Source organism: Myxine glutinosa, chromosome 2 (genome assembly GCF_964187855.1).
Source record: "Myxine glutinosa chromosome 2, kmMyxGlut1.1, whole genome shotgun sequence".
In the NCBI taxonomy this organism is placed as follows: Eukaryota; Metazoa; Chordata; class Myxini; order Myxiniformes; family Myxinidae; genus Myxine; species Myxine glutinosa.
Window position 1 is genome coordinate 13,680,028 of NC_136262.1, and position 22,818 is coordinate 13,702,845.

The window sequence follows — 22,818 nt, forward strand, 5'->3', positions numbered from 1 at the left end:
ACGGGATAAAAGAAGTAAAGAATGGGTTAACGGGGGTAGAAAACAGAATGGCCGCTCAAGAGAATCAGATAGAGGGAGTGAAACATGGGTTAACGGGGGTAGAAAACAGAATGGCCGCTCAAGAGAATCAAATAGAGGGAGTGAAAAATGGGTTAGAGGGGTTAGAAAACAGTATGGAAGGCAAATTGAGGGACATGAGGGACCAAGCGGAAAGGGAAGTTAAACAAATGGAGCAGCAGATAGAGGGGGTCAGAATGGGGGTAGAAACCAAACTGGATGCTCACAGGGAGGAAATGGAGCAGATGAGGGTGGCATCTGGGCAGGAGATGCAAGTGATGGGAGAGCAGATTAGAAGAGGTGTGAGTGAGGAGGTCGGAGGAGTGCGCGAGGAGGTGAGGCACTGTAAGGAGCACATGGAGAAGGAGGTGAGAAAGGGGACTGTAAAGTTACAAGGGGGCATAGAGGACCTGACGCAAGAGGTGGAGCAGCTGACGGTGGGACAGACGGAGTTAGTGGAGCAGGTTCAAAGGAACACTGCGGTATTAGGAGGTTTAAAAGCGACACAAAACGACATAAAAAACGACTTGATAGCGACGAAGAGGGAATGTCAGATGGTACGTGAGGGACTGACAACGAGGTTGGACGAGGTGATAGAGGTAATGGAGACGAAGGACCGGCAGGTGAGGACGCACCTGGAAACGGTCAAGGTAGCCTTGGAGGACGAGCTTGAGGAGACGTACCGGGGAATAAAAGAGGTGAAACACAAATTAGAAGAAGTGGAAGAAGGGATGAGTGAAATTAAGAAGCGACGGAGAGGGGATAAGAAAGAGATAAAAGAGGAGATAAAAGAATTGGTCCAAAGTCTGTGTTTGGATCGTGATGATGTGCTCATTAACCGGATGAGGGATTCGCAGGTGATGGAGGAGAAGCGAAGAGGAAGAGGACCCGGTGTAAGTGGTGACCAATATGGTCGTGCGTATGATGCGCCAGGGGATTTAAGGAGCTTGGGGGTCGAGATGGACCCGGGTGTTCGTGAGAGGCCGTTGGTGAAGTGTGCGACAGGTCTGGTGTGCGAAAATGGAGGTGTGCAAGAAAGTCCGACTCTGGGGTGTGTGAGGAAAAAGTGCGTGCCAAGGAGTGAGGGTGCTGGCGAGAGTGAGTCGGTCGTAGCGCGTGTGCGAGGGGGCACATGGAAGCGCGGTGTGGTGAGTGTTACAGAGGGTGTAACGGGAGAGTGTGCGCAAGAGTGTGCGCGAGAAAGGTGTGTGACGGACAGGGGCATGAGGAAAGAGTGCGCTGTCAGAAGTAAGGAAGAGTGTCCACCTGTGGTGAGTGTTACAGAGGGTGTAACGGGAGAGTGTGCGCGAGAAAGGTGTGTGACGGACAGGTGCATGAGGAAAGAGTGTGCTGTCAAGAGTAAGGGTGAGTGCGCTGTCAGGAATGGAGGTGAGAGTAGTGAGAGTGACAAGGAGAGTGAGCTGGTTGTGACAGGTGAGCGAGGATGTACACCTGGGATGGAAGGATGTACACCTGGAATAGTAGAGCGTGAGTGGGAATGCACGCTGGAGTTGGTGGTGAGGCACGTGGTTGGGTGTGCGAATGAGAGCACACCTGTGATTGTCACAGAGGAGGTGACCGAGGAGGGGGCGCGAAGAGGTGTATTGGTGAGGTGTGCGACCAACGAATGTGTGCCAAAGTGTTCGGTGGTCAGGTGTGTGACCAAGGCTGTGAGTGGAATGGGGGTACCTGGGTGTGTAAGGAAAGGTACGAGGGGCATGGAAACGGCTGGATGTGTGAGCAAGGAACGGGCTGCGGGATGTAAGCATGCAGGTGAAGCATCGACGTTAGACGGGGTAGAGTTTAGAACGACTTATAGCCGAGTCGGGCCCTCGGTGCGTGCTGGGCCTCGCTTTGAACGGCCGCGTCCGTGCTCCACTAGGCGGAGCGGGCGGCTGGATAGGAAGGGTCGTCATGGCGACCACGTTTTGTTGAGACGTGCCGGCAGGTCGAGATCGGGACATTGGATGGCTCCACGCCGAGGTGATGCGAGGGATCTCGGCCCGGGTAAGCCCCCGTCCCTGCACCGAGTGCCGGACGCATCCAGCCGCTGGCACAGAACAACCAGCATCCATTGCTTGGCTTTACGAAGCCGGGCTTTGGACAGGGATTGGCGCACCGAGAGGTATTAGTGAGTAGACTGGGTGATGAGGTTAGTGTTTTGGCCCCAAAATTAGAGAAAAACAAAATTTGATGATTGGCAAAGGATTGGCAGTGATGATTGGTAATGGTACAGTGATTGGCAGATGATTGGCCAAATTTTTGATTTGTTGAAATTTGATGTGCAAAATTGGTAGTGAGAGACCCCCGATGTGGTGGGATGGCAAATCCACCATCCTTCCCATGTGGTGGGGCAAAGGAGCAATAGCTTATGGGGTGTATGGCAGTGAAAACTAGCCCGGGTGGGTTAGGATATGGTGTGTAGGGATCTAGCGAAGATGACATTAGGTAACGTTAAGTTTAGTTAGTGACTGATACCTGTAGTGGGGACGCAGGTAGATTAGTATGGATGATAATGACGTGGGAGCGCAATAGTTTAAAGGGACGACTGGGAAGCGCAAGTTTCAGAAGGGAGTAGTTAGCTGAGATGATGCTGTGTGTGTGAGAATTGAACAGGTGTGATTGCACAGGTGTGCAACTGGACAGGTGTGTGGAGCAGTGTATGAGTAGTGAGTGTGTGGATCAGCGCGAATGCGCTTGGGGAGAGAAGGGTGCAGGTGGCACCAGGTGTGAGAGCACAGGTGTGCAAGTACAGGTGTGTGGAGAGAGTTGGAGTAAGTGGTATGGAGTGGTGTGCGTGGTGCGAAGGTGTGGATGGGGGAAGAGTGGACCCCTTTCACGAGTACCCGGGGCGGGTAGTGTAAGTGTTAGGTAGAGGGTGCAGGTAAATTGTGGTTGGATATTGGCATTTGTGGTGCGGTGGCAGAATGGTGTTGTGGATGGGTGCATTAGTGTTGTGGAAATGGCTGGGCGTGTAGCCTGTTAGTGTGTGTAGTTGGTTGGGCACTCCACCACTGTGAGGATGTCGGCCAGGTGAGGCCGCAGGTGGGCTCTGGGAGCCGGTAGTTGTGAGTGGGTGCCTGAGGATCCCGGGTGTGGATCGGGCAGCCCAGTGCCAGAGAGGGCACGGAGTGGGGAGAGAGCCAGAGGGCCTTCCCCAGGTAGTTAGGTTAGGGTGAGGAGCAGGTAAGCTCGGAGGCAACTGCAGTGGTGGAGGTGTGCAGGTGGGTAGACCCACTGGGAGAGGTACACGCCACAGCCCAGAAATTGTACGAGGGCACCGGGAGATGAATCGGGGGAGTGAGACCCCAAATTGAAGAGCACCACAGTTTGGCCAATGGGAATTGGTTTTTAGAACCCATAGTGTAAGAGGGCCAATGGTTTGGCCGGAGAGAGACCCCGGGTAGTGTAAAGTTGTTAAAGTCATTTAGGAGATAGTTAGGATTGATGAACCTGTCGCACCATACGCAGCCACTTACCTGAGGTGATGATGATGACTCCACACCTGTGTTTTCTTTGTTTTGTGCAGGAAATGAGATTGCTGTGTGGATTTGTGAGACGCATCACGACGTGGATGAGACATTGGGGTGATTCCATCTCTCCCTCCCTAGGAGGGACTGATGATGAATTGGAGATGGCAAATTTTGATGAGAGTTGAAAATGGCAAATTTGATTGGTTAGGAGGGAGAGAAGACGAATTTGGTTTATGGGAGGAACGGGGAAGACAGTAGGGATGTTTGTTGATTTGTAAAGTAGATGTTTATGAGTAGTGTTGTGTTGTGTGGATGCAGTAAGGGGTAAGGGAGGGGCCATGTAGGTTACCTGGTGGGGGGGGGGCGTACGATAGGAACGTACCTGTCTCACCTGGTTCCCATGTGCCCCCAGTGTGCATTACCTTACATTGCGTGCACTTTTGCGCCCTTACCACCTTACTCACTTGTCTGCTTCTTTTGTCTCCCACCTCCGAGGATCTGGCTTTGGGGTAGAGAGAGAGGAGAGAGAGGTGCTGGCTGCGCAGTTGTGGGCCTGCACTTTCGCTGTTCGCTGCCTGGATCGATACACCATATGGACCGCAATGTTTGTGGCCACCCACAATGGACCGCAGTTCGTTTGCGGCCAAGCACCACCCGGGGATGGACCTATGGGTCAACGTGGCACCTATGCCATAAAGGTGAACCACTGTTAACCAACACCAAGTGCACCACAAGAAGAGCAAGAGACACCTGCAGGGTTAGGGGTTGTCGCATTTATTTTTAATCATTGAACAATGGTGACTGCACCGATTGGTGGTGGGGTGGTGCTTTTGATGCTCGGGAAGGGTGCTCTGCACGTTATTAAAGGCCGTCGGCCACAGAGCACTCGTGGGTTGGTGTATCGATGTTGGCAAGCGCGCTCTCTCTATGCATAACATCTGCATGTGTTCCTCCAAAGACAGGTCCTGGATCGTAGTGTAAATATCAGCGTAGTCTTGTAAATAATGTTCCCTACCGGCTGTATGTTTAGTTTGAGGATTCTTTCCGGATTCGGTTATCCTGTGGGTGTGTTTCTGAGAGGAGAAGGGTGCAACGTCGCAGGGGGACATATTTACTCATTTGTGAATATCTATAAAACTGTCGCACTCAGGGTAGAGTTAATAGTAGAGGGAACTACATTGCGTGCCACACTAAAGTAGGTAAAAATTTATCGGGTCGGGACGCCCCGAGGGTAGAGAAGGGTGCAATGTTGCGAATATGGAATTTGACCTCCATATCCGCTTGTAAATATTCCCCTATCTTCTCCGATACTCCCCAACTCTCCCCTTACCCCATTCCCTAGTCCCATTGTCTGTAAACAACACCCATTAGAGCCGATCTTCCCCTTCATCCCCCCATTAAATGTCGTGCCCAGGTCCCCCGCACCACACGTAGACAATTATAGGACATCTTGCTAGTTATTCTTAATCTATGTCAGTTAAGGACTTGTTTCCATTAATTATGACTCTTCGTTGCACCAGAATGTGATTATATGGCACCTGTTAGGAAGTTTAGGACCTCCCCATACCTCTCCGCATCTCTTCCCCATGAAGAAGCGCCAACTACAACAACAACAACAAAAGAGGGGGGCGGCGCGGTGACGGCATGGGGAGTGGGCGTCCTCCTTCCGGCTCGGTTAGCCGCCATTGACCACGCGCTCCACGGGGTTACCACGAAGGGGCTCCCTGTCGGCCCCTCGTCAAGGGCGGAGCCGGTAACCCCCGCACCCAATGAGAAGCCATGGGCCGAGGCCATCTGGGGCGGCGCTAACGAGCCGAGGGCGTGTCACTCCCCGCCGGATATACGCGGCCCCGCGCCGGACGTGACGTCAGATGCGCCCCGAGCTTGGAAGGACAAGACGCCACCCTCCCGAGCGCTGAGCGACCTCCCCGGCATCTCCACCAAAGTCGCGACCCACGAGCGCTGAGCGACCTCCCCGCATCTGCTGGGCACCACCGTACGTGATTCTGTCCCGGAGCCAGGTGCACCTGAGCCATCGACTGCCGCTTTCCTTGCCATCAAATCCCGTGTGAGTCAGCGTTGTCCCGTTTATCTGTGGTCTGTCTAGGGTTAATATAAGGTTGTGTCTAAGTGCCCACCTTCCTATGTTTCCCTCTTGTCCCTGTAATCTAACCTTTTCCGCCTTAATATAACCTCCTCCGGAGGTCTTGAGAACTGAACCCCTGGTGTCGTATTGTGTGATTGTAATCCAGCCGGGTGTCTTCTTTTTCTTATTGAGCCAGCATAGCGCGATTAGTCAACCCCGGGTGCAATCGGGGTAACTTGTACGGATACGGCGGCCATCCCGCTCGGCCCACCATACCATCAAAGTCGTATCTGTAACAATATATATATATATATATATATATATATATATATATATATATATATAGATATATATATAGATATATATATATATATATATATATGAGCAGAAGTACCCGGCATTGCCGGGGAGGGGAGGGGGGGGAGGGGAACGGGGGGGAGGGCAGAAGAGGGAGGGAGGGGAGAAGAGGGGGAGGGGGGGAGGGGTGAGTGGAGGGGGAGGGGGAGGGAGGGGGGAGGGGTGGGGGTGAGGGGGAGGGGGAGGGGGGAGGTTACATTACACCGATTTACATTGGAAACTGCTGAAATATGTATGCAACTTCAACTTAGCACAGTTTAGTAAATACTCGAGATAAATCCATGCGGTAAAAGATTGCTGAGAGTTGCTAAGACCTACGACTTAGAAATTCCACCTGGACACACTTCAGGGGGCACTTTCAAAGGGGAGATGTGCTTATTCTTTCTAAAAAATATTTTAGGTGTGGTATAGACACGATATTTGCATGCATCGGTTTCAAAAATCGAGCAAATATGGTAAATATTACTCACGTGAAACCAGGATCCGTCTCGGTGGGAGCCATGAGTGTGTAGATGTCACATGATCGGTCATGAAGAGTGGTTAAGTCCAAAATATGGCATACCATGGCATAAAAACGATTTGCCCGCAAAGCATTGCACCGCAACGGCGGTCACAGAGTGCCATGCACAGCGTGACGTAAGTAGTGTGCGCAGCGCCCCTGGCGGCATTACCGGTCCCTATCAAAGACATTTAATTCATATCGCACAAAATCGACAAAAATCGACACAAAACACGATCGCTTTTCGCTCTGAATTACGTGCAAACGTGTGACGGAAATCACCATCGCCCTGCATCGAATGCCAACCAAGATGGCGCCCGGTAACTGCATCTCCACCTATGTGGAGTGAATGGCAATGGTCACATCACGTGATCGCTCTGAGCGAATCAGCGAGCTGTTCTGACACCGGCTGAGATTAGCGGGTACTTCGCTGAAATGCGCTGAGGTACCATCATTGAGGACCTCCATCCATTGTTGAGACAGCAGAAGCAACATGTCCAGAGTAGAATGACCTGGTCTGAATCCAAATTGATGATCAGAGATCAAGCCATTGGAGAAGAGGAAGGATTTGATATCCGAAGCAATGATGGATTCCATGACTTTGCTGATAATTGGGAGCAGGCTGATTGGTCTGTAGTTGCAAGGATCTGTTTTTGCACCTTTTTTGTGTAAAGCGGTAATGTTTGCTGATTTCCAAGATGCTGGCAGATGACCTTGAGCAAAAGAGAGGGTGAAAAGAACAGAGAGAGGGTGAGATAGAGCGGCAGAGCAGGATTTTAGGACCCGAGGGCTGATGCCATCTGGTCCAGTTGCAGAATCAGAGTCGAGGTTTGATAAAACGGTTGCTGCCTCATACAACTCTGGTACTTTCTTTTCATCCAGATGTACTTTAATGTCCGCGTGGACACACTGTTTGAATTCCTCCACCAAGATCAATTGTCGCAACCGGTTGAAGTCTTTCCCAATTCCCTTCGAGTCACACCACCGATCAAACATGGTTTCCTTCATTCTGGCAAACTCCACATGGGTCTCACTCTCCCTCTTCCTGGCATTCCTGAATTTTTGCCGGTAAGCTTCAGGGACCAATTCATAGGCTTTGAGAATGGTTTTCTTCACTATCTCATAATCTGCACATTGGTCAATCGGTAAAGCCGAATAGATATCTTGAGCTTTACCCACCAGAACACTTTGCACTAACATAGTCCAGGAACCCACAGGCCATTTTAGCATTTGAGCCACTTTCTCAAAGTGTAAAAAAAAACTTGGCTACCTCCTTTTCATTGAAGGGTGGAACCAGCCTCACATGCCTACCAACATCCCAAGTGTTCTGACTAGTTGTCGAACTAGCCGGCATGGATACTACTTCTCTCTGTTCTCCCATTAATTCCAGCTCCTTGAGTTTAAGTTCCTTCTGATACTCCATGTCATGTTCCTTTAACTCCCTTTCGGCTCTCCTTTCCTCTGCTCTTTCCCCTGCTCTTCTTTCTTCTTCAGCTCTCCTTTCCTCTGTTCTTCTCTCCTCGAGTTCTCTTTCCTGTTCTACTCTTCTTTCCTCGAGTTCCCTTTCAGCTCTCCTTTCCTCTGCTCTTCTTTCCTCGGCTTTCCATTCCAACTCTTTTAACCTTTCCTGGCTCTGCAGTTGCATCTCCATTTTCCGGAGCTCCACATTTTCTTTTTCCTCGGGTAACCAATCCAAGGCTACCTCTTTCCATGTTCCTTGTCCCACCAAAGATTCTACCACCAATGTCTGCATCTCTGCTTTCTTCATATGAGCTCGGACCTCCAAGTTAAAATGTTTGGCCAATATCAAGAGTTCCGATCTTTTTAATGCTTGGAACTGTGCCTCATTAGGGGACGCCGCAAACTTTTCTGCGTCAAACACCTTGGTGACTATTAGTTAGCACCTGTTAACCTTCACACAAAAATTTTCCAATTTTTTTTTTTTGACAAATTTGGGAATGTTAGAAAAATTCCAAATTTGGGAATTTTGTGAATGTTAGGGAATTCTATCCCGGACGAGCCCCCAATTTATGTTACGTGCTCCTCCCCAACCCCCGGTCACGGTGTAGCTCCGAGTCGCGAGAGGAGTCATGGCAGAAAAATGTGTTATTCTGCATGTCAAAGATCAATGGTGAAGCCATACCAATTGTTACCAACAAACAAATATTGTATTAAGATCACACAAGAATAACAGTACAACAATAATAGTAATCAAAAGTACAAACAATATATATCCGATGATGGTACCATCAGTTTCGTAATATATAACTCACTGTGCTCCAAGTGAGTGAAACAAGAACATTCCCAATGTCTCTTTCCCGGCTTCAAACCAAAGTTGATTCCGGTTTCAAACCAAAGTCGATCCCGGCTTCAAGCCAAAGTCGATCCGCTCCAGCGATCGTCAGAACGATGTCTAATCGAGACCAGAATCCTGTTCGGATGACAGTCACAGTCACGCGGCCAAATCTGCGCAAAGGCACCCTCAAGGCGACTGGGAAATCCAAAGGCGCCCTCCAGGCGACTGGGTATGGACCCTCACCCTCGGGTATGGACGTTTCACGGCTCCAAATCGGCGAACCACAGATTTACCTTCAAAATCCATGTTACACACATACACACCAGATAAACGTCTGAATGCGGTGAAAACGGCTGAAGCGAAGCAAAGACCTTGCGCAATGCGCAAAGCGCGTGAGTCAAAATGGCCGATGGCCCGTTCTCGAGGCGTAACGGTCCGACGATGATTCTCCTCGGACTCAACCGCCCAAAACCTGACACGCAGGTTGATCTGTCACAGCGATAACAACTCTGTCACAGGAATCCCTTTCCTGGCACCCAAAGTTCACTAGCGACTCTCGTTCGACAACGTTCGCTCAGGACCTTGAAGCAACTAGGCTTCTTGTCCGACGACTCGCTCCGCCTTCTCTCTCTCCTCCTCCTCTTCTTCGTCGTCCAGTTCCGGTTTCATTTAAAACATTAACTTTTTTACCTTTTGAAAATAGCAATATCTATTTCCCTTAAACGACAACAATAATAGTACATGGAATCAAAAATGTTTACAGTGGATGAAAACCACAACAACGAAAGTGACAAATCTGTAACATTATCCACAAGCTCTTAACAGACTGCACTTGCCAACATTTTACTGTAGGCGTACTCGACACTTTACGATGAAGTTTGAGAGCTTCATTAGTACAAGGTAAAAATGGTGAACTGACAACCGGAATAGTAAACATCTCGACTTTTTCCACGCCATTCAAAGTGATGAAAGATCCCTAGATCTCCAGGAAATATTACATGATAGCAGAGAAGGTCAACTGGACTCGGTGTTCCGTGCGACAGCTGGGATTCATGACACGACTTTAAGCTAATGATAAATTACATGCTATCGGGTTTAAACATACATGTATCAGATGGCATGCTTCCTGATTTAAAGCAGCAGAAGCTAAGATTCAGTGGTAAGAGGATTACTTAGCTGTCATGTAACTCTCAATGAAGATAACTAATAAATAGCTGGTAGCTATAAAGTTATTTGAAGAACAACATGAAAAAGATTTCCAGAAAGAAAAGGCTGAGCACACCTAACATATCCTCAGCCCAAAAAATGTGTCTACATCTCATGCTCTACTTCTGAATAATCGAGCGCCAAAAGAGAAGAAGAAGCGAACATCTGCCCAGATAGCTCTGTCCAGCACATCTGCCCAACTCGACCTCCCCCACCCCCCCCCACCCCCAGAGGCTAAAGGGATTTAATTATTTAACTTACCAATGTCATGACTGACGATACGCTGTCTGTTTGTCACACATTGAAACATTGAAATGCTCCTCGGAGAAAAATATATATCAATGAAATTTGCTTTGTATCAATTAATCTTTTTCTTGATCCCCTGTTAATTCACCCCAGATCCACTTTTCTGAAATACCGACTTCTTTCCTGGAAGTCCCAGCAGTGTCCATGTGTTTTTTTACCTCTCCCACCCCCCACCCCCCTTCCCACGCCTCCTCCCCCCAAGCTCTCTACCTCCCACAGATCTCCCGATGTCCCTGCTCTCAAATGTTGTACTTGTGTGCTTCCCCCTCTCTCCCCATCTTGTCTCCCGCTCTCTTTATTTCGTCATGTGTCCGTTTTTTTTGTCATTAATGTGAGCTCTTACACGAGCCTCGATCTTGTATACAAAAAAAAACAACCCAGAAATTAAATTTTAATCAATTTTAATGAATCATACAGGACATCCCTGGTGTTGGGCTAGCGGCTAGGGTGCCGGCTTAGGATCCTAAGGATCCTGGGTTCGAATCCCGGTCGATCGCCGAATTAATGCCAGGGGGGTTGACTCAGCCTGTCATCCTTCCGAGGTCGGCTAATTGAGTACCAGTTCACTGGTAATTCCCTGTTTGTCGTTGAAGGCGGCAAAAAGGGTTGGCGTCAGGAAGGGCATCCGGCCGTAAAACATTGCTTCAAAAAGGGGACCAAAAACCAACAACTACCACGGTCCCCGAAAAGGCGGGGAAAAATTGCCTCTAAACGGTGGTTATACAGGAAAATTCAAAAAGCTTCAAAGGCTTCAAAAAGGGGACCAAAAAACAACAACTACCACGGTCCCCGAAAAGGCCAACCCCCGCTTTGCGGGGAAAAATGGCCTCTAAACGGTGGTTATACAGGAAAATTGCAATTAAAAAAAAAATCAGACAAAATAATTGAACCAGGGCAGTGAATAGACAACAGATTGCTGCCTCAATCACTCCAGAATTTTTTTTCATTTGCTATTAAGAAATATATATGTATAATGTATATATTATTGCATTCCTTCGTTGTTTTTTTTTTTGTCATGGGGACCGCAAGGCTAACCCCCGCTCTAGCAGGGAAAATGGCCTTAAAATGCATGTTGTTGTTGTTGTTCGTTAGTTTTTTTTGTCATCGAATGCATTTGTATAATTTACTGCACTCGTGTTTTCCCTCATATGTAATAAATGCTGTGTTGTCGTGCAGGTCATTCAGCCAGGAATGCACCGAGAGAGAGAGGGAGAGGAGGCTTTGCACCACAAGGCCAACTGCATGTCGTTGATGGTCTTCCAGAAGACTTTGGTAGAAGACCTAGGCAACCAGTTTTGCGAGGAGGTTCTGCTGGCAGATGGCCACAAAGAGGGAGGCGTGGAAGAGTGGATCATCGAGGTGATGGACCTAAGAATATGAAGGATGAGTTTCATGAAGGGACTCGTAGTGAGACACCCATCAAAGGCAGGCTTCAAAGGATAGCTGATGGTGAGGTGAGGCATAGTGACCGAGAGAACACTTACATCGAACATCCGATGAGGATTCAAACTCTGCGTGACCTTCATCTGAAAGAACCTCACGAAATTGTCATGCGCCTCGCATCACCTGGCTGTGGGTTGCAGCCGCTGATTGAGCAAGACCACATGAAGCCTCAGGTCCTGATAATATTGTGTGAAGTCCTCGCCAAGGCGTGCACGTGCAATTCCAACCGGCAGAGTTTGCAACACTTGATGGGATCCATAAAAAACTCAAACTTTTTTCAGCGTTCATTACCAATGTACGTATGTGAAATGCAATTTCAGATTGATTCAGCTGCTTGTAAATCTTTCCACGAACACCTTCATCTTGAAGTGGTCGTTGACCTTCTGCTGGCAGTCATCGGCATTTTCCCAGTGAGTTCAATCAACGATGCTGCGCTTTTGTTCAGTGCCATAGAGAACAGTTTGAGATGTCTCGAGCTCGCTGGGCATCAGGGGCATCCAGAGATGCACTCTAAGTTAGGCCAAGTGCGCAAGGTAATGGAGAGTTTACTAACTCAAAGGACAAAAAGCGAGAGACAACTTCGGGCACCAATTTTGAAATATGACCCTGATGCTCAGCCACCAGATGATTTTCGTCAACTCTCTATTTACCCACGTTACGAAGATATCCACACAACCGCTGAGCCATTTGTGCGTCCAAACATCGTGCTTGGTGCATACCGTGATGCAGAATCCTACCTGGATACGCAATTCCGCCTCCTACGTGAGGACTTCCTGCGTCCTCTGCGTGTTGGAATTACTGAGCTTCTTTCTGTCCTTCCCACTCTGCAAGGCCGGCAGCGGCAGCGTCGTTTTGATGATATACGTGTTTACCATGATGCTTGTATCGTTGCGCCACTCTGCACCCCTGCAGGCATCGTGCATAAGGTGCAGTTCGACGTGGAGTCACTTCGTCATGTTCGCTGGGAGAACTCCAAGCGCCTTATTTTTGGTTCGCTCGTATGCTTGTCCAAAGATAGCTTCCACACCATGCTTTTTGCTTCTGTGGCTAACCGTTGCTCAGAGGAGCTTAAGGATGGAATCGTTGGTCTTCGTTTCAGCAAAGACAGCTTGCCAGCACTTGTGGAGGTTTCTCCGAACGATACCTTCCTGATGGTTGAAACAACGGCCTACTTTGAAGCATATCGACATGTGCTTGAAGGGTTACAGGAAGCCAGCGAGGAGGATTTGCCTTTTAAGAGGTACCTCGTACATTGCGAGGTGGAGGTGCAACATCCAGCATACTTGGACACATTCCTGACACCTTCCTATGATTTTAACCCGCTGCTCTACAAGGAAGAACCAGCATGTCCCGTGACAACTTTCTCAGCGATCAACGTACTAGCTGACAGTGAATGGCCAAGCAAAGAGGACATGAATTTGGATTCTTCTCAAGCAGACGCATTAAAATTGGCCCTTACTAAGGAGCTCAGCATAATTCAAGGTCCACCTGGAACCGGTAAATACCTTAGATTTTAGCTCTAAAGTCATCTTCAGTCAACGTGATTCTTAATTCCTGCCCTTATAAGTCTCATCCGTTAGTATTACATTAGGTTTAGCGGTGTGTAAGATGAATGGACCATGAATTAACAGCGTGTAAGAAGCTGACAGCATAGGGCAGCAGTCGTGTAAGAATATAAGACAAGTGTAGGCCCCTTGAGCGACAGCACAAGGAGATTGGTTGATGATGAATGTGGGAATACAGGCTTATTACATCTTTGCTTTTTTGTTTAGACAAGAATAGTCAGGGGTATTACTAGTAGCTGAGACGATTTATTTAGGAGATTAAGGAAAGCCTTTTAGAGGAGTTCCAGGTTATCTTCGAGGCAGTAAGGTTAGGAAAGCTAAGGGAATGTAGAGTTTTGGGGTCAGCTAAGGATGATAAGATGGGTCAGATAATATGCATCCATGAGTATTGAGGGAGATCTGGTGTGTACCCTGGATAAGAATAGGTACACCGTATCCCTGCGTGTCGTAAAAGACGACTAAGAGGGTTGGCGTCAGGAAGGGCATCCGGCTATAAAAACATTGCCTCAAAAAGGGAACCATGGCAATTACAAGTACATATGGGCAGGGTACAGCCCGAAGTGGAGATCGGTTTCTGAGGTTTGGGACATGGAATGTAGGGACAATGACAGGGAGATCAGGAGAAGTGGTGGAAGTATTGGTCAGAAGAAGAGTGGACATATGTTGTGTGCAAGAGACGAGATGGAAGGGAAGTGGTGTGAGAATGGTGAAGGGTAGGCAGGGACAGAAATACAAGTTTGTGTGGCAAGGGTGCCTGGAGGGCGTGAATGGTGTTGGTGTCCTGTTTTCTGAGGAGTTTGTAGACAGTGTGGTGAGTGTGACGAGAGTGAGTGATAGGTTGATGATGGTGAAAATGATGATTGGAAAGCTCTTGGTGAACGTCATCTCGGGATATGCTCCGCAGGTTGGTCGAAGCGATGAAGAAAATGACAAGTTCTGGTGTGCGATAGAGAAGCTGATGGAAAACGTGAAAGATGAGGAAGTTGTTGTGGTATGAGGAGACCTAAATGGACACGTGGGAAGGAGTATGGATGGTTTTGACGGAGTTCATGGGGGTTACGGATATGGTGTGAGAAATGGAGAAGGTGAAAGGATTTTGGAGTTTGCTGATGGAGCTGATTTGTTGATTTGTAATACTCAGTTCCAGAAAGAGGATAATAAGCTTGTTACATACACGTCAAGTGGGTCGACGACAACCGTTGACTACCTGATGGTGCGTAGGCGAGATAGGGGGCACCTCCGGGACACAAAGGTGATCCCGGGGGAGGAGGCTGTTTCACAGCACCACTTGGTTGTCTGCGACGTAAGGGTGAAAGGTGCGAGGAAATCTCGGCGGGTGAAGTACCAACCGAGAATGAAGGTGTGGAGGTTGAAAGAGGTGACAGTAAGGGAGGCATTAAAAGAGAGGCTGAGTAGGGTCGAGGATGATGTGGTTGAGCTTGAAAGTGGTTGGATGTCGATGAAAGCTAGTCTGTTGGGAGCCGTTGGTGAGGTATGTGGATGGACAAAAGGACCACCGAGGCACTCGGAAACATGGTGGTGGGATGATGAAGTTGGAAAGAGGATTGACGAGAAGAGGAAGAAGTTCAAGGAGTGGCAGAAGGCGAAGGGTACGGGAGCAGAAACAGCAGAGCATGAAAGTTATAAGGCAGCCAGGAAGGCTGCAAAGAAAGAGGTAGCAAAGGTGCAGGAGGCATGTAGGAAAATGTTCGGAGAACGCTTGGATTCGGAAGAGCGTCAGAAAGCAGTATTCAGGATTGCAAAGCAGATAGCGAAAGAGAGGTGTGATGTGATGGGGGTGAGTTGCTTGAAGGATGAAGTGGGACAAATCGTTGGCGACCCAGATGGAATTAAAGGAAGATGGAAAAGATATATGGAAATGCTGTTGAATACAGAGAATGAATGGGATGGCAACATAGAGAGTAACCCAGTTTTAGGACCGGCAGAGAAGATAACTGAGAAGGAAGTTGAGGAAGCGATAAAAGCAATGAAGGGTAGAAAAGCGGGAGGGCCGACGGGAGTTGTGGGAGATATGTTTAAGGCAGCAGGAAGTTGGGGTGTGAAGAGAATGACAGAGATCTGTAATCTGGTGGTGAAAGAAGGCCACATTCCAGTGGATTGGGAACTGAGTACCCTCATCCCTCTATACAAGGGGAAAGGTGACCCTCTGGAGTGTGGCTCGTACCGAGCGATAAAGTTATTGGAGCATGGAATGAAGGTATTGGAAAGGGTGTTGGAGAGGAGGATAAGGAAGAAAGTGAAGATCGACGAAATGCAGTTTGGATGCATGCCAGGAAGAGGAACGACAGACGCGCTTTTCATTGTGAGGCAGTTGCAGGAGAAGTACATGGAGAAGAGGAAGAAGTTGTTTCTTGGGTTTGTTGATCTGGAGAAAGCATTCGATACGGTACCACGCAAAGTATTGACATGGGCATTGAGGAAGTTAGGAGTGGAGGAATGGTTGATCAGAGTAGTGATGGCAATGTACAAAAGAGCGCGCACAGCTGTAAGGACGAAGGACGGGAACAGTGGTGAGTTTGAGGTGAAGGTGGGAGTGCATCAGGGGTCGGTACTAAGTCCACTACTATTTGTAGCTGTGATGGAGGTGCTGGCTCAGAACGTAAAGGAGGGTTTACCGTGGGAGTTGTTGTATGCAGATGATCTGGTGTTGATTGCGGAAAGTATGGATGGACTGAAGGAAAAGATGAACACGTGGAAGGAATGTATGGAGACAAAAGGTCTGAAGGTGAATATCGGAAACACGAAGGTGATGGCAAGTGGTAAAGCATGTGGTGAGGTGGAAAGAACTGGGAAGTGGCCCTGTGCTGTGTGTAGGAAGGGTGTCGGAGTGAACTCCATTCAATGTACAATGTGCGCTGAGTGGGTTCATCAAAAATGTAGTGGTCTGAGAGGGTCATTAACCAGTGTGGCAGCTACATTCAAATGTAAGGTGTGCACAGAGGGAGCTGCAGATGGAGGAAATGTTGAGTTGGATCTTGGAGACGGCGTGAACCTGGAAGGTGTGAAAACATTTTGCTACCTCGGAGACATGCTGAATGGAGAAGGTGGATCAGACTCGGCAACGGTTGCTCGAGTGAGATGTGCATGGAAGAAGTTTCGGGAACTGAGTGGCGTGCTGATGATGAGGGGAGTGTCGTTGAAGGTGAAGGGAAAGGTGTATGCTGCATGTGTGAGAAGTGTTATGATTTATGGGAGCGAGACATGGGTAATGAACGTAGAGCAGCAACGAAGGTTGGAAAGGGTGGAAATGCGAATGGTTCGACGGATGTGCGGAGTATCGTTGAGAGAGAGGAAGACAAATGATGAATTGCGAAAGATGATGGGAATAGAGCCTGTGATTGATGCTGTGAAGAGGAACAGGTTGAGATGGCTTGGTCATGTGTTGAGGAAGGATGAAAGTGACTGGTTGAGAATAGTGGTGGAAATGAATGTAGAAGGAAGCAGAGGACGGGGAAGACCGAGAAAGACTTGGCTAAAGATGGTGGAAGAATAAAATGTGGGCAAGGGGGTTAACAAGGAGAGATGCAGAAAATAGGGCAAAATGGAGAAGATTGTCATGGGGACCGCAAAGCTAACCCCCGCTCTATCAGGGAAAATGGCCTTTAAAATGCATGTTGTTGTTGTGTTGTGTATTGAGGGAGAGGGAAGAGTACGTAAGTGTGATGTTAACAGCCCGTTGGAGTCAGGGCAGGTATCAGAGAATCACAAAATTACAAATGTAACGTCATCGTTTAAGAAAGGATCTACATCACTTCAGTTCTCGGGAAGGTATTATCGACGTTAATTAGGGGACAGATGCCAAACCATTTAAATAAATTTAAACTAATTTAAGGTAGTTAGCACCATTGGTTTACCAAAGGGAAGTCATGTTTAACAAATTGTTTGGGGTTCTATGAAGCAGTCTCTGATTGGGTAGATCAGGGAAGTGCAGTGGATGTACTATATCTGGACTTTAAAAAGGCATTTGAAAAGGTACCACAAAGGAGGTCATGGTTATTGTTGTGTTGCCCCGGTCAGTTCTGGTTGAACAGACCAGCGGCACGGAGATAGCCAATGAATCTCACAGGAGCGACCCAGAGACCCCTCACATCTAAGATGTTGTGCTCTTGTCTCTGTGAAGCCAGGACCGCACAGTCTTCCATGATGTGTTTTCATGATGTCTTCCAAATAGGAGGTTGTTAGCCAAGGTGAGGGCTTGTGTTGTGGCTGGTCAGGTAACTAACTTGGTTGGTGATAGGAAGTAAAGAGTGGCTATGAGTAGGAGGATGTCTTGCTGGGAAGATTTAAGGAGTTGGGTACCTCAGGGGTCAGTTCTCGGACCATTATTATTCCTAATTTACATCAATGGTTGGCACAGTGGGGTTAAGAGTCGGCTTTCCAAATTTTCTGTGGTTGTTGATGACTATCCAGGCCAGTAACGCTTGCTTGCTTGTGATGGCAGGTGAGTCCTGGTCACCATTCCAGTTAAGTGCTTGGCAAAATATATATATAATTTATGCACATGACGTCAGCGTCGTGTCATTGGGTCAGTGTGCTTCTTTGGTTAAATGTAATATTCCTCACTGTAAACCTCCTAACTGGTGATGAGCAGGGCAGGGACAATGTGTTCGAGTGGCACTTGTTGCAAACCGGTTGTGCAGCAATTGCTGGGGTGAGACTCAATCTGTGTCTTGCTTCCTCGTCAAGTTTGGGAGTTCAAACAAATTTTTTTTTTTTTTTTTTTTTTTTGTACACTGAATCGAGACTCGTGAAAGAGCTAACATTTATTTCACAAACAAATCAACCAGACAAACAAAATATATAAAAAGAGGGAGCGGAAGACAAGATGGGGAGAGAAGGGGAAGCACACATACACAACATTTGAGAGCAGGGAGAAGTGTGGGAGGGAGAGGGCTTGGGGGGAGGAGGCGTGGGAAGGGGGGGGGGAGAGGTATAAAACACAAGGAGACCAAGGACTACCAGGACAGAAGTTGGTGTTTCAAAAAAGTGTAGGATTTGGGGTGAAATTAGCGGGGGTAGAAAAGATCAAGGTTTTGGATGGGGGAAGATAAGAGATGGTGGTGAACAGCTGTTTTAAAGACCTGGAGGGTGGAGTGGGATTGAAGAGAGTGAGGGAGTTTGTTCCAGAGGCGGGAGAAAAAGGAATGAAGGAGTGAAGGTGAGCAGAAAGTCTTGATTTTGGCAGTTTAACCATAAGAGGGTTGCAGGCAGATCTTGTGCGACCTGTAGGAATATTTGGGGGACAGAGCCCAGAGAGAGCTGGGGGGGGCAAGGCCAGAGAGGAGTCGGTAGAAGACAGAAAGACCACCAACCTGCCTGCGGTGAGTGAGTGAAAGGCCCTTGGAGTTAGCTTCATCGCGGGAGATTCCAATGATTCTGAACGCTTTGGTTTCAACAGCGTGAAGACGAGCTAGGTGTGAGGCAGGAGCACCAGACCAGAGGGGAGAGCAGTATTCCATAGAGCTGCGGATGAAAGCCTTGTAAGTGGTGAGGAGCTCAGGTGTGCCAAGGAAGGACTTCGCACGACGGAGGATGCCCAGTCGGCGACTGGCTTTGGAGGCCAGATTTGAAATGTGGTTTTCCCAGGAAAGATCATGGCAGATAGTGAGACCCAAAAGCTTGAGTGACAGAACTTCTTGGAGAGGATTGTTGAGAAAGTAGATGGGAGGGTTGTCCAGTCGGTCTTTTTGGAGAGACATCGTAAGAGTGTGAGATTTGTCAGGATTGAAAGACATGTTCCACTTGTTTGCCCAGTCTGTGATTTTGTCCAGGTCTGCAGAGAGTGAGGAGGCTGCAGACTGCCGATCTGAGGGATGAGGAATGGAGCGACAGAGAGTAGAGTCGTCAGCAAAGAGATAGAGAGGATTTTCAAGAGAGTCAGAGAGATCATTGATGAAGACCAGAAAAAGCGTCTTTGGAGGTCACGTCTTTTCGAAGCTGCTCCATGCGCTCACGCTTTCGAAGCTAAGTGATATTTCTCAATCGTGTTTTTTGTCGAGACTGTATCTATCTTTCGGTGTATGTACCTATAGCGTATCTTTTGGAAAATTTTCGGTGCTAATTTTTCGTACATGTATATACAATCGTCGGTTAATGGTATCGAGTATTCTGCGGCCTAGTACTCGTAGGCTTGACTACCGTACCGTCTCCGACCTTGTGGTTTGTTTTTCTCTCAGCGATTCGTCGAATGCGCTGAAATTATTTTCGTTCACTGTTTCGTCCCAGTCGTTCACCCGTACATCCTTGTTTAATATCTGTACTCACAAAAAAAAAAAAAAAAAAAAAAAAAATTCCCTTCCCAGGTCTTATTCGTTTATTTGTTCTTTTTGTTCGTTCGTTCTTCGTTCGCGATCACGCGGTTAGAAATGTATAATCTCTCCCCTGAACAACTATTTTCTCTCATATATTATAACACCCTTTTCTTCTTTTCCTACAAAAGGATGCTTTCGTCTTGCTCACCAAATCTATTCATTCCAAAAAATATATATAATACCATCTCTTACAGTTCCTCCTTTCTACATTCCCTAAACTATCCAGAACTCCATTCCTCCTCCAGTGTCCTCAAACGTATTTTTGACTCTAAGGTCTCAAACTCATTTTGCAAAAAATGTTCGTTTCCCATGAATCGTACACTTTTCAAAATCCAATCTCACCCCTCCCCTCCAAATCCTCCCCATCACCCATCCATTTCAAATCTCCCCCCTTGCCCCTTCCCTCCCCTCCCTCCTAAACTCCCCCCACACCCCTCCCCTCCGAGACTCTCCCTCGCTCCTCCCCTCCTAGACTCCCCTCTCACCCCTCCTCCTCAAAGCATCGTCCCTGCTTCTTCCTCCTTCCAACTTTCACCTTCATCTCCCCAAACCTTCTGCCTTGCTCTTCCCCCTCCTCAAATAACACCTCACTGTGCCTCACCCAATCTCCATCAAACCTTTTGTCCGCCCCATTCTTCCCTTTCTCCAAGCTATTCTGAAATCTCTGACACACCTTCAACAGCTCTCCCTACCTCTTCCTCCTCTTCCACATCTTACCCTACCCCTCCCCCCCCCTGTTCTGGACCCGATGCTCCCCCTTCCTCTTCATTAACGGTATGGACCTCAAACATCCGGGGCCTTCGCTCAAACTTGACTGACCTCTCCATACAGGTTGCTTCTGACAAACCAGATGTGATCTGCTTAACAGAAACTTTCCTCCTTCATGATGTCTCTGATGCCTTGGTATCTCTCCCAGGTTACTCCCTCCTCCGGTATGATAGACCTGAGCCTCGTCCTGGAGGTGGGGTTGCTATCTTTATAAAAAACTCTCTTCCTCACTCGCCCTCCACTGCCCTCTCTCCACCTCACCCCCAGGAATACCTTTGGCTACGGCTTCCCCTTCGCTCCCACCTTTTGTTCATATGTGTGTTGTACCGTCCACCAATCAGCGATGACTCCATCTACATCTCACTGTCTGATAATATGGACCAACTTCTATCTACCCATCCCAACTCTCTCTTCCTCATATGTGGTGATTTCAATTGTCACCATGCCAGTTGGCTGTGTGTGGGTACCTCTCTCACCAGCCATGGCTCTTCAGCAAAGGACTTCTGCGACTCACTGGGACTGACACAATCTGTCAATTTCCCGACCCAGATCTCAGTCAACGGAGCATCTTCTCTTCTGGATTTGGTTATGACAAACTTCCCTGAAAATGTCTGCTGCTCTTCTTCTGCTCCAATCGGCTCATCTGATCATGTGCTTGTCAAAGTGGACATCTCTCTGACCATTCTCAGAGAGCCTCCTCAGCGTCGACGAGTCTGGCATTTCACTCAGGCCAACTGGCACGGTCTTCAAGCAGCCATCAATCATCTGGACTGGTCTCCCATCTCTACCGCCTCTGACATCAACTCATCCTGGGAATTCTTTCAAAGTAAATTGCTCTCTCTCATGCACAGATTTATACCATCTCGTCTTCAGTTGTCATACCCTTCCTCCTGTCCATGGTACACGGAATCTTGTGGTGAGGCTGTTGCCCTGAAACAACTTGCTTTCGTCTCCTGGAAAGCAAATCCAACGGAAGGAAATCTCATTTCCTTTCACAAAGCCCGAAACAAGTGTGTGTCCACCCTCAGGAGAGCCAGGAAACAATATCTCACCATTCTCAAGACCGAACTCTCTTATCTGTCTCCCTCTTCCAAATCCTGGTGGCGTCTGGTCAAATCTGTTTCTGGTGTTTGTTCCCCCTCCATCCCCTCCCTCACCTCAAACGGCTTAACGGCTGACTCCGCACGTGAAAAAGCTGAATGCCTCAACTCTGTGTTTGCCTCTAAATCTTGTGTCCCAAACCCATCCCTCTCTGTACCCACCGTACCCAGTCGTACCCAGCTGCTCCTGGACTCTGTGTCCTTTCCTCCTGACAAGGTGGAAAAGTTTCTGTCAACCCTCGACTCTGATTCTGCAACTGGTCCTGACGGCATCAGCCCACGGGTCCTAAAATCATGTTCTTCTGCACTTTCACTCCCTCTTTCTGTTCTCTTCACCCTCTCTTTTGCTCAAGGTCATCTGCCATCTGCTTGGAAATCAGCCAACATCACCGCTTTGCACAAAAAAGGTGCAAAAACAGATCCCAGCAACTACAGACCAATCAGCCTTCTCCCAATTATCAGCAAAGTCATGGAATCCATCATTGCTTCAGATATTAAATCTTTCCTCTTCTCCAATGGCTTGATCTCTGATCATCAATTTGGTTTCAGACCTGGTCACTCTACTCTGGACATGCTGCTTCTGCTTTCTCAACAATGGATGGAGGTCCTCAACGCCAAACAGGAAATTAGAGCTGTCTCCCTTGACATTTCACGTGCCTTCGATACGGTCTGGCACCCTGCTCTGCTCTCCAAACTCTCCTCCTTTGGTATCCATGGAAATCTCCACGCATGGCTGGCGGACTTCCTCTCTGGTCGTAGTCAACGTGTGGCCCTGAATGGGTTTCTCTCATCTCCTCTTCCTGTTCAGGCTGGAGTTCCCCAAGGTAGTGTTCTGGGCCCTGTGCTTTTTCTGGTCTTCATCAATGATCTCTCTGACTCTCTTGAAAATCCTCTCTATCTCTTTGCTGACGACTCTACTCTCTGTCGCTCCATTCCTCATCCCTCAGATCGGCAGTCTGCAGCCTCCTCACTCTCTGCAGACCTGGACAAAATCACAGACTCGTCAAACAAGTGGAACATGTCTTTCAATCCTGACAAATCTCACACTCTTACAATGTCTCTCCGAAAGGACCGACTGGACAACCCTCCCATCTACTTTCTCAACAATCCTCTCCAAGAAGTTCTGTCGCTCAAGCTTTTGGGTCTCACTATCTGCCATGATCTTTCTTGGGAAAACCACATTTCCAAGCTGGCCTCCAAAGCCAGTCGCCGACTGGGCATCCTCCGTCGTGCGAAGTCCTTCCTTGGCACACCTGAGCTCCTCACCATATACAAGGCTTTCATCCGCAGCTCAATGGAATACTGTTCCCCCCTCTGGGCTGGTGCTCCT

At 48.3% G+C, this 22,818-nt stretch overlaps 1 protein-coding gene across 2 annotated transcripts in view; it reads left to right on the forward strand.

Moving 5' to 3' along the window:
* ZNFX1 (zinc finger NFX1-type containing 1) overlaps positions 1-22,818 on the forward strand; it is a 173,630-nt gene that overhangs the window by 24,957 nt on the left and 125,855 nt on the right. For both annotated transcript variants that reach the window (XM_068108680.2, XM_068108679.2), the window contains exon 3: positions 11,457-13,220. In XM_068108680.2, coding sequence (XP_067964781.1) covers positions 11,457-13,220 — 1,764 coding nt within the window. The remainder of the gene's footprint in view (positions 1-11,456; positions 13,221-22,818) is intronic.